Source organism: Oncorhynchus masou, chromosome 18 (assembly GCF_036934945.1).
Source record: "Oncorhynchus masou masou isolate Uvic2021 chromosome 18, UVic_Omas_1.1, whole genome shotgun sequence".
Lineage (NCBI taxonomy): Eukaryota > Metazoa > Chordata > Actinopteri > Salmoniformes > Salmonidae > Oncorhynchus > Oncorhynchus masou.
The window spans coordinates 2,911,066-2,925,928 of NC_088229.1; the positions used below are offsets into that span (position 1 = coordinate 2,911,066).

General features: G+C 48.0%; 1 protein-coding gene across 1 annotated transcript in view; it reads right to left on the bottom strand.

Moving 5' to 3' along the window:
• The window catches only part of LOC135503844 (plexin-B3-like), a 302,325-nt gene that overhangs the window by 142,551 nt on the left and 144,911 nt on the right, over nt 1–14,863 (bottom strand). Inside the window, exons 5-6 of the mRNA XM_064922002.1 lie at nt 2,959–3,087; nt 1,094–1,194 (exon numbers count right to left, since the gene is read on the bottom strand). Coding sequence (XP_064778074.1) covers nt 1,094–1,194; nt 2,959–3,087 — 230 coding nt within the window. The remainder of the gene's footprint in view (nt 1–1,093; nt 1,195–2,958; nt 3,088–14,863) is intronic.

A 14,863-nucleotide genomic window follows, 5' to 3' on the forward strand; every position in this document is an offset into this window, starting at 1 on the left:
AACCCAGGAAGAGTAGCTGCTGCCTTGGCAGGAACTAATGGGGATCCATAATAAACCCCAGGAAGAGTAGCTGCTGCCTTGTCAGGAACTAATGCGGATCCATAATAAACCCAGGAAGAGAAGCTGTTGCCTTGGCAGGAACTAATGGGGATCCATAATAAACCCCAGGTAGAGAAGCTGTTGCCTTGGCAGGAACTAACGGGGATCCATAACAAACCCCAGGAAGAGTTGCTGCTGCCTTGACAGGAACTAATGGGGATCCATAATAAACCCCAGGAAGAGTAGCTGCTGCCTTGACAGGAACTAATGGGGATCCATAATAAACCCCAGGAAGAGTAGCTGCTGCCTTGGCAGGAACTAATGGGGATCCATAATATATCCAGGAAGAGTAGCTGCTGTGACAGGAACTAATGGGGATCCATAATAAACCCAGGAAGAGTAGCTGCTGCCTTGGCAGGAACTAATGGGGATCCATAATAAACCCAGGAAGAGTAGCTGCTGTGACAGGAACTAATGGGGATCCATAATAAACCCCAGGAAGAGTAGCTGCTGCCTTGGCAGGAACTAATGGGGATCCATAATAAACCCCAGGAAGAGTAGCTGCTGCCTTGTCAGGAACTAATGGGGATCCATAATAAACCCAGGAAGAGAAGCTGTTGCCTTGGCGGGAACTAACGGGGATCCATAACAAACCCCAGGAAGAGTTGCTGCTGCCTTGACAGGAACTAATGGGGATCCATAATAAACCCCAGGAAGAGTAGCTGCTGTGACAGGAACTAATGGGGATCCATAATAAACCCCAGCAAGAGTAGCTGCTGCCTTGGCAGGAACTAATGGGGATCCATAATAAACCCAGGAAGAGAAGCTGTTGCCTTGGCAGGAACTAATGGGGATCCATAATAAACCCCAGGAAGAGTAGCTGCTGCCTTGGCAGGAACTAATAGGGATCCATAATAAACCCAGGAAGAGAAGCTGTTGCCTTGGCAGGAACTAATGGGGATCCATAATAAACCCCAGGAAGAGTAGCTGCTGCCTTGGCAGGAACTAATAGGGATCCATAATAAACCCCAGGAAGAGTGTGGGTGCACAGTACCTTCCCTCCAGGACACACCAGCCACAGTAAGGATCTCTGACAGACAGACAGGACTGGCAGTCAGGTTGCTGTTCACACTGAGATACAGCCACCTTGGACACCTGAGAGAGAGAGAGAGAGAGAGAGAGAGAGAGAGAGAGAGAGAGAGAGAGAGAAAGAAAGAAAGAAAGAAAGAAAGAAAGAAAGAAAGAAAGAAAGAAAGAAAGAAAGAAAGAAAGAAAGAAAGAAAGAAAGAGAGGGAGAGAGGAGGAAGGGGGAGAGAGCGAGAGAGAGGGGGAGAGGGGGGAGAAAGAGAGGGGACGGGGAGAGAGATGGTGGAGAGAGAGAGAAAGAGAGACAGAGAGGGGGAAGGGGGAGAGAGAGAGATAGAGAGACATCAGGTATATTATCCACATGGATAAGGGGTAGTGTTTAGGGGCTAGAGTTTAGGTGTAGTGGCTAGGGGTTAGGGTCTTGGGGTAGTGTTTAGGGGTTAGGGTCTAGGGGTAGTGGCTAGGGGCTAGGGGTTAGAGTTTAGGAATAGTGGCTAGGGGTTAGGGTCTAGGGGTAGTGGCTAGGGGTTAGTGGCTAGGGGTAGTGGCTAGTGGCTAGGGGTAGTGGCTAGGGGTTAGAGTCTAGGGGTAGTGGCTAGGGGTTAGGGTCTAGGGGTAGTGGCTAGGGTTAGTGGCTAGGGGTTAGGGTCTAGGGGTAGTGGTTTGGGGTTAGAGTCTAGGGGTAGTGTTTAGGGGTTAGGGTCTAGGGGTAGTGGCAAGGGGTTAGAGTCTAGGGGTAGTGGCTAGGGGTTAGGGTCTAGGGGTAGTGGTTTGGGGTTAGAGTCTAGGGGTAGTGTTTAGGGGTTAGGGTCTAGGGGTAGTGGCTAGGGGTTAGAGTCTAGGTGTTCGAGTCTAGGGGTAGTGGCTAGGGGTTAGAGTCTAGGGGTTAGGGTCTAGGGGTTAGGGTCTAGGGGTTAGGGTCTAGGGGTTAGGGTCTAGGGGTTAGAGTCTAGGGGTTAGAGTCTAGGGGTTAGGTTCTAGGGGTAGTGGCTAGGGGTTAGGGTCTAGGGGTTAGAGTCTAGGGGTAGTGGCTAGGTGTTAGGGTCTAGGGGTTAGAGTCTAGGGGTAGTGTCTAGGGGTTAGGGTCTAGGGGTTAGGTTCTAGGGGTTAGTGTCTAGGGGTTAGGTTCTAGGGGTTAGTGTCTAGGGGTTAGGGTCTAGGGGTTAGGGTCTAGGGGTTAGGGTCTAGGGGTTAGGGTCTAGGGGTTAGGGTCTAGGGGTTAGGGTCTAGGGGTTAGGGTCTAGGGGTTAGGGTCTAGGGGTTAGGGTCTAGGGGTTAGAGTCTAGGGGTTAGAGTCTAGGAGTTTGAGTCTAGGGGTAGGGTCTAGGGGTTAGGGTCTAGGGGTTAGGGTCTAGGGGTTAGGGTCTAGGGGTTAGGGTCTAGGGGTTAGGGTCTAGGGGTTAGGGTCTAGGGGTTAGGGTCTAGGGGTTATTGTCTAGGGGGTAGTGGCTAGGGATTAGAGTCTAGGGGTAGTGGCTAGGGGTTAGGGTCTAGGGGTTAGAGTCTAGGGGTAGTGGCTAGGTGTTAGGGTCTAGGGGTTAGAGTCTAGGGGTAGTGTCTAGGGGTTAGGGTCTAGGGGTTAGGTTCTAGGGGTTAGTGTCTAGGGGTTAGGTTCTAGGGGTTAGTGTCTAGGGGTTAGGGTCTAAGGGTTAGGGTCTAGGGGTTAGGGTCTAGGGGTTAGGGTCTAGGGGTTAGAGTCTAGGGGTTAGAGTCTAGGAGTTCGAGTCTAGGGGTAGGGTCTAGGGGTTAGGGTCTAGGGGTTAGGGTCTAGGGGTTAGGGTCTAGGGGTTAGGGTCTAGGGGTTAGGGTCTAGGGGTAGTGGCTAGGTGTTACCTTGCCATCAGTGAGGACGTAGACATTCTGTCCAGACTGGTCCAGTAGTAGGTCAGCGTTGACTGGACTGTCCTGGTCCACCAATACACTCTGATACAACGTCCCTGTTGTGTCAGGCTCGAGAAATACCTGACCGCACAGAGAAGATTATTTATGGTGTGTTGGCAAGAGAGCGTAAAGAGATCTGGGAACAGGCTTGTGCCATACATACAGTGTCCGAGTTGTGGACTCGAGTTTGGCTTGAGTCACTAATGACTTTGACTTGAGACTGATGACGTGAAATGATCTGGCCGGGTGTTGAAATGTTTTGTCTCATTTTGTGGCACAGTCTCTCAGTGGATTACTAAACATGCAGCCAGACACAGTGGATTACTAAACATGCAGCCAGACACAGTGGATTACTAAACACGCAGCCAGACACAGTGGATTACTAAACACGCAGCCAGACACAGTGGATTACTAAACACGCAGCCAGACACAGTGGATTACTAAACACGCAGCCAGACACAGTGGATTACTAAACACGCAGCCAGACACAGTGGATTACTAAACACGCAGCCAGACACAGTGGATTACTAAACATGCAGCCAGACACAGTAGCTACAGCATTTTGCCCTTAAAAAAAAAAAAGCTAGTGAAACGCACACTCGGCCCTCTGATTGGACCAGCAAGCTGTCAATCAGCAGAGGTTGGGTGAGCTAGCGAACAGATTGCTGATTTTCTGTACGGCTATAGAATCGGGTGCAGCGCAAACGTCAAATTGCAGGGAGAGAGGATGGCCATAATAAATATGCAGCTCCATAAAGAAATTGGCGATCAGTAATATTCAGTGTTTACTTTGAAAGCTCACCAGGCAATGGGGCATCAAACAACGATAACTAGCACAGGACTACTGGTCTTTTGGTATGTCAATTGGTTTAAATGTATCATTTACTTATGAAGCTTGCATTTGATCATTGACTCCAGCTCAGCGTTCAACACCATAGTGCCCTCACAGCTCATCGCTAAGCTAAGGATCCTGGGACTAAACACCTCCCTCTGCAACTGGATCCTAGACTTCCTGACGGGACGCCCCCCAGGTGGTGAGGGTAGGTAACAAACCAACGCTGATCCTCAACACGGGGGGCCCCTCAGGGGTGTGTGCCTGTTCACCCACGACTGGGTGGCTGCTCACGACTCCAACGCCATAATTAAGTTTGACAAGGTTACGACGGTGGTAGGCTTCATCACCGACAACGATGAGACGGCCTACAGGGAGGAGGTCAGAGACCTGGTGGGACCAGGACAACAACCTCTCCCTCAACGATGAGACAGCCTACAGGGAGGAGGTCAGAGACCTGGTGGGACCAGGACAACAACCTCTCCCTCAACGATGAGACAGCCTACAGGGAGGAGGTCAGAGACCTGGTGGTGCCAGGACAACAACCTCTCCCTCAATGAGGAGACAGCCTAAAGGGAGGAGGTCAGAGACCTGGTGGTGCCAGGACAACAACCTCTCCCTCAACGATGAGACAGCCTACAGGGAGGAGGTCAGAGACCTGGTGGTGCCAGGACAACAACCTCTCCCTCAACGATGAGACAGCCTATAGGGAGGAGGTCAGAGACCTGGTGGTGCCAGGACAACAACCTCTCCCTCAACGATGAGACAGCCTACAGGGAGGAGGTCAGAGACCTGGTGGTGCCAGGACAACAACCTCTCCCTCAACGATGAGACAGCCTATAGGGAGGAGGTCAGAGACCTGGCAGTGTGGTGCCAGGACAACAACCTCTCCCTCAACGATGAGACAGCCTATAGGGAGGAGGTCAGAGACCTGGCAGTGTGGTGCCAGGACAACAACCTCTCTCTCAACGATGGGACAGCCTACAGGGAGGAGGTCAGAGACCTGGTGGTGCCAGGACAACAACCTCTCCCTCAACGATGAGACAGCCTGTAGGGAGGAGGTCAGAGACCTGGTGGTACCAGGACAACAACCTCTCCATCAACGTGATCAATACAAAAGAGCTGATGGTGGACTACAGGAAACAGAGTGCCGAGCACGCCATTCACATCAACGGTTCTGTAGTGGAGCGGGTTGAGAGCTTCAATTTCCTCAGAGTCAACATCACTAAGGACCGATTGTGGTCCAAACCACAATACCAGGATAATGACACTGGATACCAACACAATACCAGGATATTGAACCTGGATACCAACACAATACCAGGATATTGACCCTGGATACCAACACAATACCAGGATATTGACCCTGGATACCAACACAATACCAGGATATTGACCCTGGATACCAACACAATACCAGGATAATGACCCTGGATACCAACACAATACCAGGATAATGACCCTGGATACCAACACAATACCAGGATATTGACCCTGGATACCAACACAATACCAGGATATTGACCCTGGATACCAACACAATACCAGGATATTGACCCTGGATACCAACACAATACCAGGATATTGACCCTGGATACCAACACAATACCGGGATAATGACTTGGATACCAACACAATACCAGGATATTGACCCTGGATACCAACACAATACCAGGATAATGACCCTGGATACCAACACAATACCAGGATAATGACCCTGGATACCAACACAATACCAGGATATTGACCCTGGATACCAACACAATACCAGGATATTGACCCTGGATACCAACACAATACCAGGATATTGACTTGGATACCAACACAATACCATGATATTGAACCTGGATACCAACACAATACCAGGATATTGACCCTGGATACCAACACAATACCATGATATTGAACCTGGATACCAACACAATACCATGATATTGACTTGGATACCAACACAATACCAGGATATTGAACCTGGATACCAACACAATACCATGATATTGAACCTGGATACCAACACAATACCAGGATATTGACCCTGGATACCAACACAATACCAGGATATTGACCCTGGATACCAACACAATACCAGGATATTAACCCTGGATACCAACACAATACCAGGATATTGACCCTGAATACCAACACAATACCAGGATATTGACCCTGAATACCAACACAATACCAGGATATTGACCCTGGATACCAACATAATACCATGATATTGACTTGGATACCAACACAATACCAGGATATTGACCCTGGATACCAACACAATACCATGATATTGACTTGGATACCAAAACAATACCAGGATATTGACTTGGATACCAACACAATACCATGATATTGAACCTGGATACCAACACAATACCAGGATATTGACTTGGATACCAACACAATACCAGGATATTGACCCTGGATACCAACACAATACCATGATATTGACTTGGATACCAACACAATACCAGGATATTGACCCTGGATACCAACACAATACCAGGATATTGACTTGGATACCAACACAATACCAGGATATTGACTTGGATACCAACACAATACCAGGATATTGACCCTGGATACCAACACAATACCATGATATTGACCCTGGATACCAACACAATACCAGGATATTGACCCTGGATACCAACACAATACCAGGATATTAACCCTGGATACCAACACAATACCAGGATATTGACCCTGGATACCAACACAATACCAGGATATTGACCCTGGATACCAACACAATACCATGATATTGACTTGGATACCAACACAATACCAGGATATTGACCCTGGATACCAACACAATACCAGGATATTGACTTGGATACCAACACAATACCAGGATATTGAACCTGGATACCAACACAATACCAGGATATTGACCCTGGATACCAACACAATACCATGATATTGAACCTGGATACCAACACAATACCAGGATATTGACCCTGGATACCAACACAATACCATGATATTGAACCTGGATACCAACACAATACCATGATATTGACTTGGATACCAACACAATACCAGGATATTGAACCTGGATACCAACACAATACCATGATATTGAACCTGGATACCAACACAATACCATGATATTGAACCTGGATACCAACACAATACCAGGATATTGACCCTGGATACCAACACAATACCATGATATTGAACCTGGATACCAACACAATACCAGGATATTGACCCTGGATACCAACACAATACCAGGATAATGACTTGGATACCAACACAATACCAGGATAATGACTTGGATACCAACACAATACCAGGATATTGACCCTGGATACCAACACAATACCAGGATAATGACTTGGATACCAACACAATACCAGGATAATGACTTGGATACCAACACAATACCAGGATAATGACTTGGATACCAACACAATACCAGGATAATGACCCTGGATACCAACACAATACCAGGATAATGACTTGGATACCAACACAATACCAGGATAATGACTTGGATACCAAGGGGGAAAAAGGATTATCAACTCAGTCCAGACTAGAGTCAGTATGAGAGAGGAGATAACATGGTACAGTCCAGACTAGAGTCAGTATGAGAGAGGAGATAACATGGTACAGTCCAGACTAGAGTCAGTATGAGAGGGGAGATAACATGGTACAGTCCAGACTAGAGTCAGTATGAGAGAGGAGATAACATGGTACAGTCCAGACTCCCAGTGGTTCCTCAGGACAGACTAGAGGGAGTATCAGAGAGGAGATAACATGGTACAGTCCAGACTAGAGTCAGTATGAGAGAGGAGATAACATGGTACAGTCCAGACTAGAGTCAGTATGAGAGAGGAGATAACATGGTACAGTCCAGACTCCCAGAGGTTCCTCAGGACAGACTAGAGTCAGTATGAGAGAGGAGATAACATGGTACAGTCCAGACTAGAGTCAGTATGAGAGAGGAGATAACATGGTACAGTCCAGACTAGAGGCAGTATGAGAGAGAGGGGAGATAACATGGTACAGTCCAGACTATAGTCAGTATGAGAGAGGAGATAACATGGTACAGTCCAGACTCACAGACTCCCAGAGGTTCCTCAGGACAGACTAGAGGCAGTATGAGAGGGGAGATAACATGGTACAGTCCAGACTAGAGTCAGTATGAGAGAGGAGATAACATGGTACAGTCCAGACTCCCAGAGGTTCCTCAGGACAGACTATAGTCAGTATGAGAGAGGAGATAACATGGTACAGTCCAGACTAGAGTCAGTATGAGAGAGGAGATAACATGGTACAGTCCAGACTCCCAGTGGTTCCTCAGGACAGACTAGAGTCAGTATGAGAGGGGAGATAACATGGTACAGTCCAGACTAGAGTCAGTATGAGAGAGGAGATAACATGGTACAGTCCAGACTAGAGTCAGTATGAGAGAGGAGATAACATGGTACAGTCCAGACTAGAGACAGTATGAGAGAGGAGATAACATGGTACAGTCCAGACTCCCAGTGGTTCCCCAGGACAGACTAGAGTCAGTATGAGAGAGGAGATAACATGGTACAGTCCAGACTAGAGTCAGTATGAGAGAGGAGATAACATGGTACAGTCCAGACTAGAGTCAGTATGAGAGAGGAGATAACATGGTACAGTCCAGACTACCAGAGGTTCCTCAGGACAGACTAGAGTCAGTATGAGAGAGGAGATAACATGGTACAGTCCAGACTAGAGTCAGTATGAGAGAGGAGATAACATGGTACAGTCCAGACTAGAGTCAGTATGAGAGAGGAGATAACATGGTACAGTCCAGACTAGAGTCAGTATGAGAGAGGAGATAACATGGTACAGTCCAGACTAGAGTCAGTATGAGAGAGGAGATAACATGGTACAGTCCAGACTAGAGTCAGTATGAGAGAGGAGATAACATGGTACAGTCCAGACTAGAGTCAGTATGAGAGAGGAGATAACATGGTACAGTCCAGACTAGAGTCAGTATGAGAGAGGAGATAACATGGTACAGTCCAGACTCCCAGTGGTTCCTCAGGACAGACTAGAGTCAGTATGAGAGGGGAGATAACATGGTACAGTCCAGACTAGAGTCAGTATGAGAGAGGAGATAACATGGTACAGTCCAGACTAGAGTCAGTATGAGAGAGGAGATAACATGGTACAGTCCAGACTAGAGTCAGTATGAGAGAGGAGATAACATGGTACAGTCCAGACTAGAGTCAGTATGAGAGAGGAGATAACATGGTACAGTCCAGACTAGAGTCAGTATGAGAGAGGAGATAACATGGTACAGTCCAGACTAGAGTCAGTATGAGAGAGGAGATAACATGGTACAGTCCAGACTCCCAGTGGTTCCTCAGGACAGACTAGAGTCAGTATGAGAGAGGAGATAACATGGTACAGTCCAGACTATAGTCAGTATGAGAGGGGAGATAACATGGTACAGTCCAGACTCCCAGTGGTTCCTCAGGACAGACTAGAGTCAGTATGAGAGAGGAGATAACATGGTACAGTCCAGACTAGAGTCAGTATGAGAGAGGAGATAACATGGTACAGTCCAGACTCCCAGTGGTTCCTCAGGACAGACTAGAGTCAGTATGAGAGAGGAGATAACATGATACAGTCCAGACTAGAGTCAGTATGAGAGAGGAGATAACATGGTACAGTCCAGACTAGAGTCAGTATGAGAGAGGAGATAACATGGTACAGTCCAGACTCCCAGACTCCCAGTGGTTCCTCAGTTCCTCAGGACAGACCATGCTGGTCATTTATGAACATCTTGGCCATGTTCTGTTATAATCTCCACCCAGCACAGCCAGAAGATAACTGGCCAACCCTCATAGCCTGGTTCCTCTCTAGGTTTCTTCCTAGGTTTTGGCCTTTCTAGGGAGTTTTTCCTAGCCACCGTGCCTCTACACCTGCATTGCTTGCTGTTTGGGGTTTTAGGCTGGGTTTCTGTACAGCACCTTGAGATATCAGCTGATGTAAGAAGGGCTTTATAAATACATTTGATTTGATTTGACAGACTAAGAGCCAGTACTATAAGGAGACATTTGGGAGAATGTGACATATATGGTAGCCTAATCTGGGGTGGCAGGTAGCCTAGTGGTTAGAGTGTAGGGGTGGCAGGTAGCCTAGTGGTTAGAGTGTAGAGGTGGCAGGTAGCCTAGTGGTTAGAGTCTAGGGGAGGCAAGTAGCCTAGTGGTTAGAGTGTAGAGGAGGCAGGTAGCCTAGTGGTTAGAGTCTAGGGGTGGCAGGTAGCCTAGTGGTTAGAGTGTAGAGGTGGCAGGTAGCCTAGTGGTTAGAGTCTAGGGGAGGCAAGTAGCCTAGTGGTTAGAGTGTAGAGGCGGCAGGTAGCCTAGTGGTTAGAGTCTAGGGGAGGCAGGTAGCCTAGTGGTTAGAGTCTAGGGAAGGCAAGTAGCCTAGTGGTTAGAGTCTAGGGAAGGCAAGTAGCCTAGTGGTTAGAGTCTAGGGAAGGCAAGTAGCCTAGTGGTTAGAGTGTAGAGGCGGCAGGTAGCCTAGTGGTTAGAGTCTAGGGGAGGCAGGTAGCCTAGTGGTTAGAGTCTAGGGAAGGCAAGTAGCCTAGTGGTTAGAGTCTAGGGAAGGCAAGTAGCCTAGTGGTTAGAGTGTAGAGGAGGCAGGTAGCCTAGTGGTTAGAGTCTAGGGGAGGCAAGTAGCCTAGTGGTTAGAGTGTAGAGGCGGCAGGTAGCCTAGTGGTTAGAGTCTAGGGGAGGCAGGTAGCCTAGTGGTTAGAGTCTAGGGAAGGCAAGTAGCCTAGTGGTTAGAGTCTAGGGAAGGCAAGTAGCCTAGTGGTTAGAGTCTAGGGAAGGCAAGTAGCCTAGTGGTTAGAGTGTAGAGGCGGCAGGTAGCCTAGTGGTTAGAGTCTAGGGGAGGCAGGTAGCCTAGTGGTTAGAGTCTAGGGAAGGCAAGTAGCCTAGTGGTTAGAGTCTAGGGAAGGCAAGTAGCCTAGTGGTTAGAGTGTAGAGGAGGCAGGTAGCCTAGTGGTTAGAGTCTAGGGGAGGCAAGTAGCCTAGTGGTTAGAGTGTAGAGGCGGCAGGTAGCCTAGTGGTTAGAGTCTAGGGGAGGCAGGTAGCCTAGTGGTTAGAGTCTAGGGAAGGCAAGTAGCCTAGTGGTTAGAATCTAGGGAAGGCAAGTAGCCTAGTGGTTAGAGTGTAGAGGAGGCAGGTAGCCTAGTGGTTAGAGTCTAGGGGAGGCAAGTAGCCTAGTGGTTAGAGTGTAGAGGCGGCAGGTAGCCTAGTGGTTAGAGTCTAGGGGAGGCAAGTAGCCTAGTGGTTAGAGCATTTGGCCAGTAACCAAAAGGTTGCTAGATCGAATCCCTGAGCTGACAAGGTAAAAATCTGTCGTTCTGACCCTGAACAAGGCAGTTAACCCACTATTCCTAGACCAGTTAACCCACTGTTCCTAGACCAGTTAACCCACTGATCCTAGGCCGTCATTGAAAATAAGAATGTATTTATTTATTTTGTAGTCAAGGTATGTGGTGCTTATTTCGGCCTGCAGAGGAATCCGCTCGCCTGCCTCATCAGTGAGTCAAAACAACCGAAGAGAGAAGCATCAGTTAACCCACTGATTTTAAACCTCATCTTCACGGTGAGCGAGTTATATAACGCAGAGGATAAGAAACACCAAGTTAAGCCAAGTGATGATGACCTGTTTTGTTTTCACCATTCAAGCCTCATTTAAAAAAAAATACATATATTATTTTTTTCCCAGACTGCATCTCTTCCAGGATTCTTGTTTTTTTACTCCTACATACCTGGAACAGACTGTTTGTAAAGACCTTAAAATAAGAATGATGAACATGAGAAAAAATGATAATTAAAACCCTTTTTTACCAATAGTTGTTTTAGTATGTTGGCTATTTAGAATTGCACAAGAGTAACCTAGTCAGTTGAATGAGAGAGAGCCAACTGAAAACTGTACTGAAGAGAGAAGCATCAGATCAACTATTTATTTTCAACCTTATCAAAGGGCTGATGTTGGTACAGGTTAGACTCCCTTTACAGGGCACTAGACCCAGGCCATATCACCATACCCTGTCCAGGTCCCAAGGTTTAACAGGGTACTAGACTCAGGCCATATCACCATACCCTATCCAGGTACCAAGGTTTAACAGGGTACTAGACCCAGGCTATATCACCATACCCTATCCAGGTCCCAAGGTTTAACAGGGTAGTAGACCCAGGCTATATCACCATACCCTATCCAGGTCCCAAGGTTTAACAGGGTACTAGACCCAGGCCATATCACCATACCCTATCCAGGTCCCAAGGTTTAACAGGGTACTAGACCCAGGCTATATCACCATACCCTATCCAGGTACCAAGGTTTAGCAGGGTACACTAGACCCAGGCCATATCACCATACCCTATCCAGGTCCCAAGGTTTAGCAGGGTACTAGACCCAGGCTATATCACCATACCCTATCCAGGTCCCAAGGTTTAGCAGGGTACTAGACCCAGGCTATATCACCATACCCTATCCAGGTACCAAGGTTTAACAGGGTACTAGACCCAGGCTATATCACCATACCCTATCCAGGTCCCAAGGTTTAACAGGGTACTAGACCCAGGCTATATCACCATACCCTATCTAGGTCCCAAGGTTTAACAAGGTACTAGACCCAGGCTATATCACCATACCCTATCCAGGTCACAAGGTTTAAGGTCCCAAGGTTTAACAGGGTACTAGACCCAGGCCATATCACCATACCCTATCCAGGTCCCAAGGTTTAACAGGGTACTAGACCCAGGCTATATCACCATACCCTATCCAGGTCCCAAGGTTTAGCAGGGTACTAGACCCAGGCCATATCACCATACCCTATCCAGGTCCCAAGGTTTAACAGGGTACTAGACCCAGGCTATATCACCATACCCTATCCAGGTCCCAAGGTTTAACAGGGTACTAGACCCAGGCTATATCACCATACCCTATCTAGGTCCCAAGGTTTAACAGGGTACTAGACCCAGGCTATATCACCATACCCTATCCAGGTCACAAGGTTTAAGGTCCCAAGGTTTAACAGGGTACTAGACCCAGGCCATATCACCATACCCTATCCAGGTCCCAAGGTTTAACAGGGTACTAGACCCAGGCTATATCACCATACCCTATCCAGGTACCAAGGTTTAGCAGGGTACTAGACCCAGGCTATATCACCATACCCTATCCAGGTCCCAAGGTTTAACAGGGTACTAGACCCAGGCTATATCACCATACCCTATCCAGGTCCCAAGGTTTAGCAGGGTACTAGACCCAGGCCATATCACCATACCCTATCCAGGTCCCAAGGTTTAACAGGGTACTAGACCCGGGCTATATCACCATACCCTATCCAGGTCCCAAGGTTTAACAGGGTACTAGACCCAGGCCATATCACCATACCCTATCCAGGTCCCAAGGTTTAACAGGGTACTAGACCCGGGCTATATCACCATACCCTATCCAGGTCCCAAGGTTTAACAGGGTACTAGACCCAGGCTATATCACCATACCCTATCCAGGTCCCAAGGTTTAGCAGGGTACTAGACCCAGGCCATATCACCATACCCTATCCAGGTCCCAGGGTTTAACAGGGTACACTAGACCCAGGCTATATCACCATACCCTATCCAGGTCCCAAGGTTTAACAGGGTACTAGACCCAGGCTATATCACCATACCCTATCCAGGTCCCAAGGTTTAACAGGGTACTAGACTCAGGCTATATCACCATACCCTATCCAGGTCCCAAGGTTTAACAGGGTACTAGACCCAGGCTATATCACCATACCCTATCCAGGTCCCAAGGTTTAACAGGGTACTAGACCCGGGCTATATCACCATACCCTATCCAGGTACCAAGGTTTAACAGGGTACTAGACCCAGGCTATATCACCATACCCTATCCAGGTCCCAAGGTTTAACAGGGTACTAGACACAGGCTATATCACCATACCCTATCCAGGTACCAAGGTTTAACAGGGTACTAGACCCAGGCTATATCACCATACCCTATCCAGGTCCCAAGGTTTAACAGGGTACTAGACCCAGGCTATATCACCATACCCTACCCAGGTCCCAAGGTTTAATGTCCCAAGGTTTAACAGGGTACTAGACCCAGGCTATATCACCATACCCTATCCAGGTACCAAGGTTTAACAGGGTACTAGACCCAGGCCATATCACCATACCCTATCCAGGTCCCAAGGTTTAACAGGGTACTAGACCCAGGCTATATCACCATACCCTATCCAGGTACCAAGGTTTAACAGGGTACTAGACCCAGGCTATATCACCATACCCTATCCAGGTCCCAAGGTTTAGCAGGGTACTAGACCCAGGCCATATCACCATACCCTATCCAGGTCCCAAGGTTTAACAGGGTACTAGACCCAGGCTATATCACCATACCCTATCCAGGTCCCAAGGTTTAACAGGGTACTAGACCCAGGCTATATCACCATACCCTATCCAGGTCCCAAGGTTTAACAGGGTACTAGACCCAGGCTATATCACCATACCCTATCCAGGTCCCAAGGTTTAACAGGGTACTAGACCCAGGCTATATCACCATACCCTATCCAGGTCCCAAGGTTTAACAGGGTACTAGACCCAGGCCATATCACCATACCCTATCCAGGTCCCAAGGTTTAACAGGGTACTAGACCCAGGCTATATCACCATACCCTATCCAGGTCCCAAGGTTTAACAGGGTACACTAGACCCAGGCTATATCACCATACCCTATCCAGGTCCCAAGGTTTAACAGGGTACTAGACCCAGGCTATATCACCATACCCTATCCAGGTACCAAGGTTTAAGGTCTCAAGGTTTAACAGGGTACTAGACCCAGGCTATATCACCATACCCTATCCAGGTCCCAAGGTTTAACAGGGTACTAGACCCAGGCTATATCACCATACCCTATCCAGGTCCCAAGGTTTAACAGGGTACTAGACCCAGGCCATATCACCATACCCTATCCTGGTCCCAAGGTTTAACAGGGTACTAGACCCAGGCTATATCACCATACCCT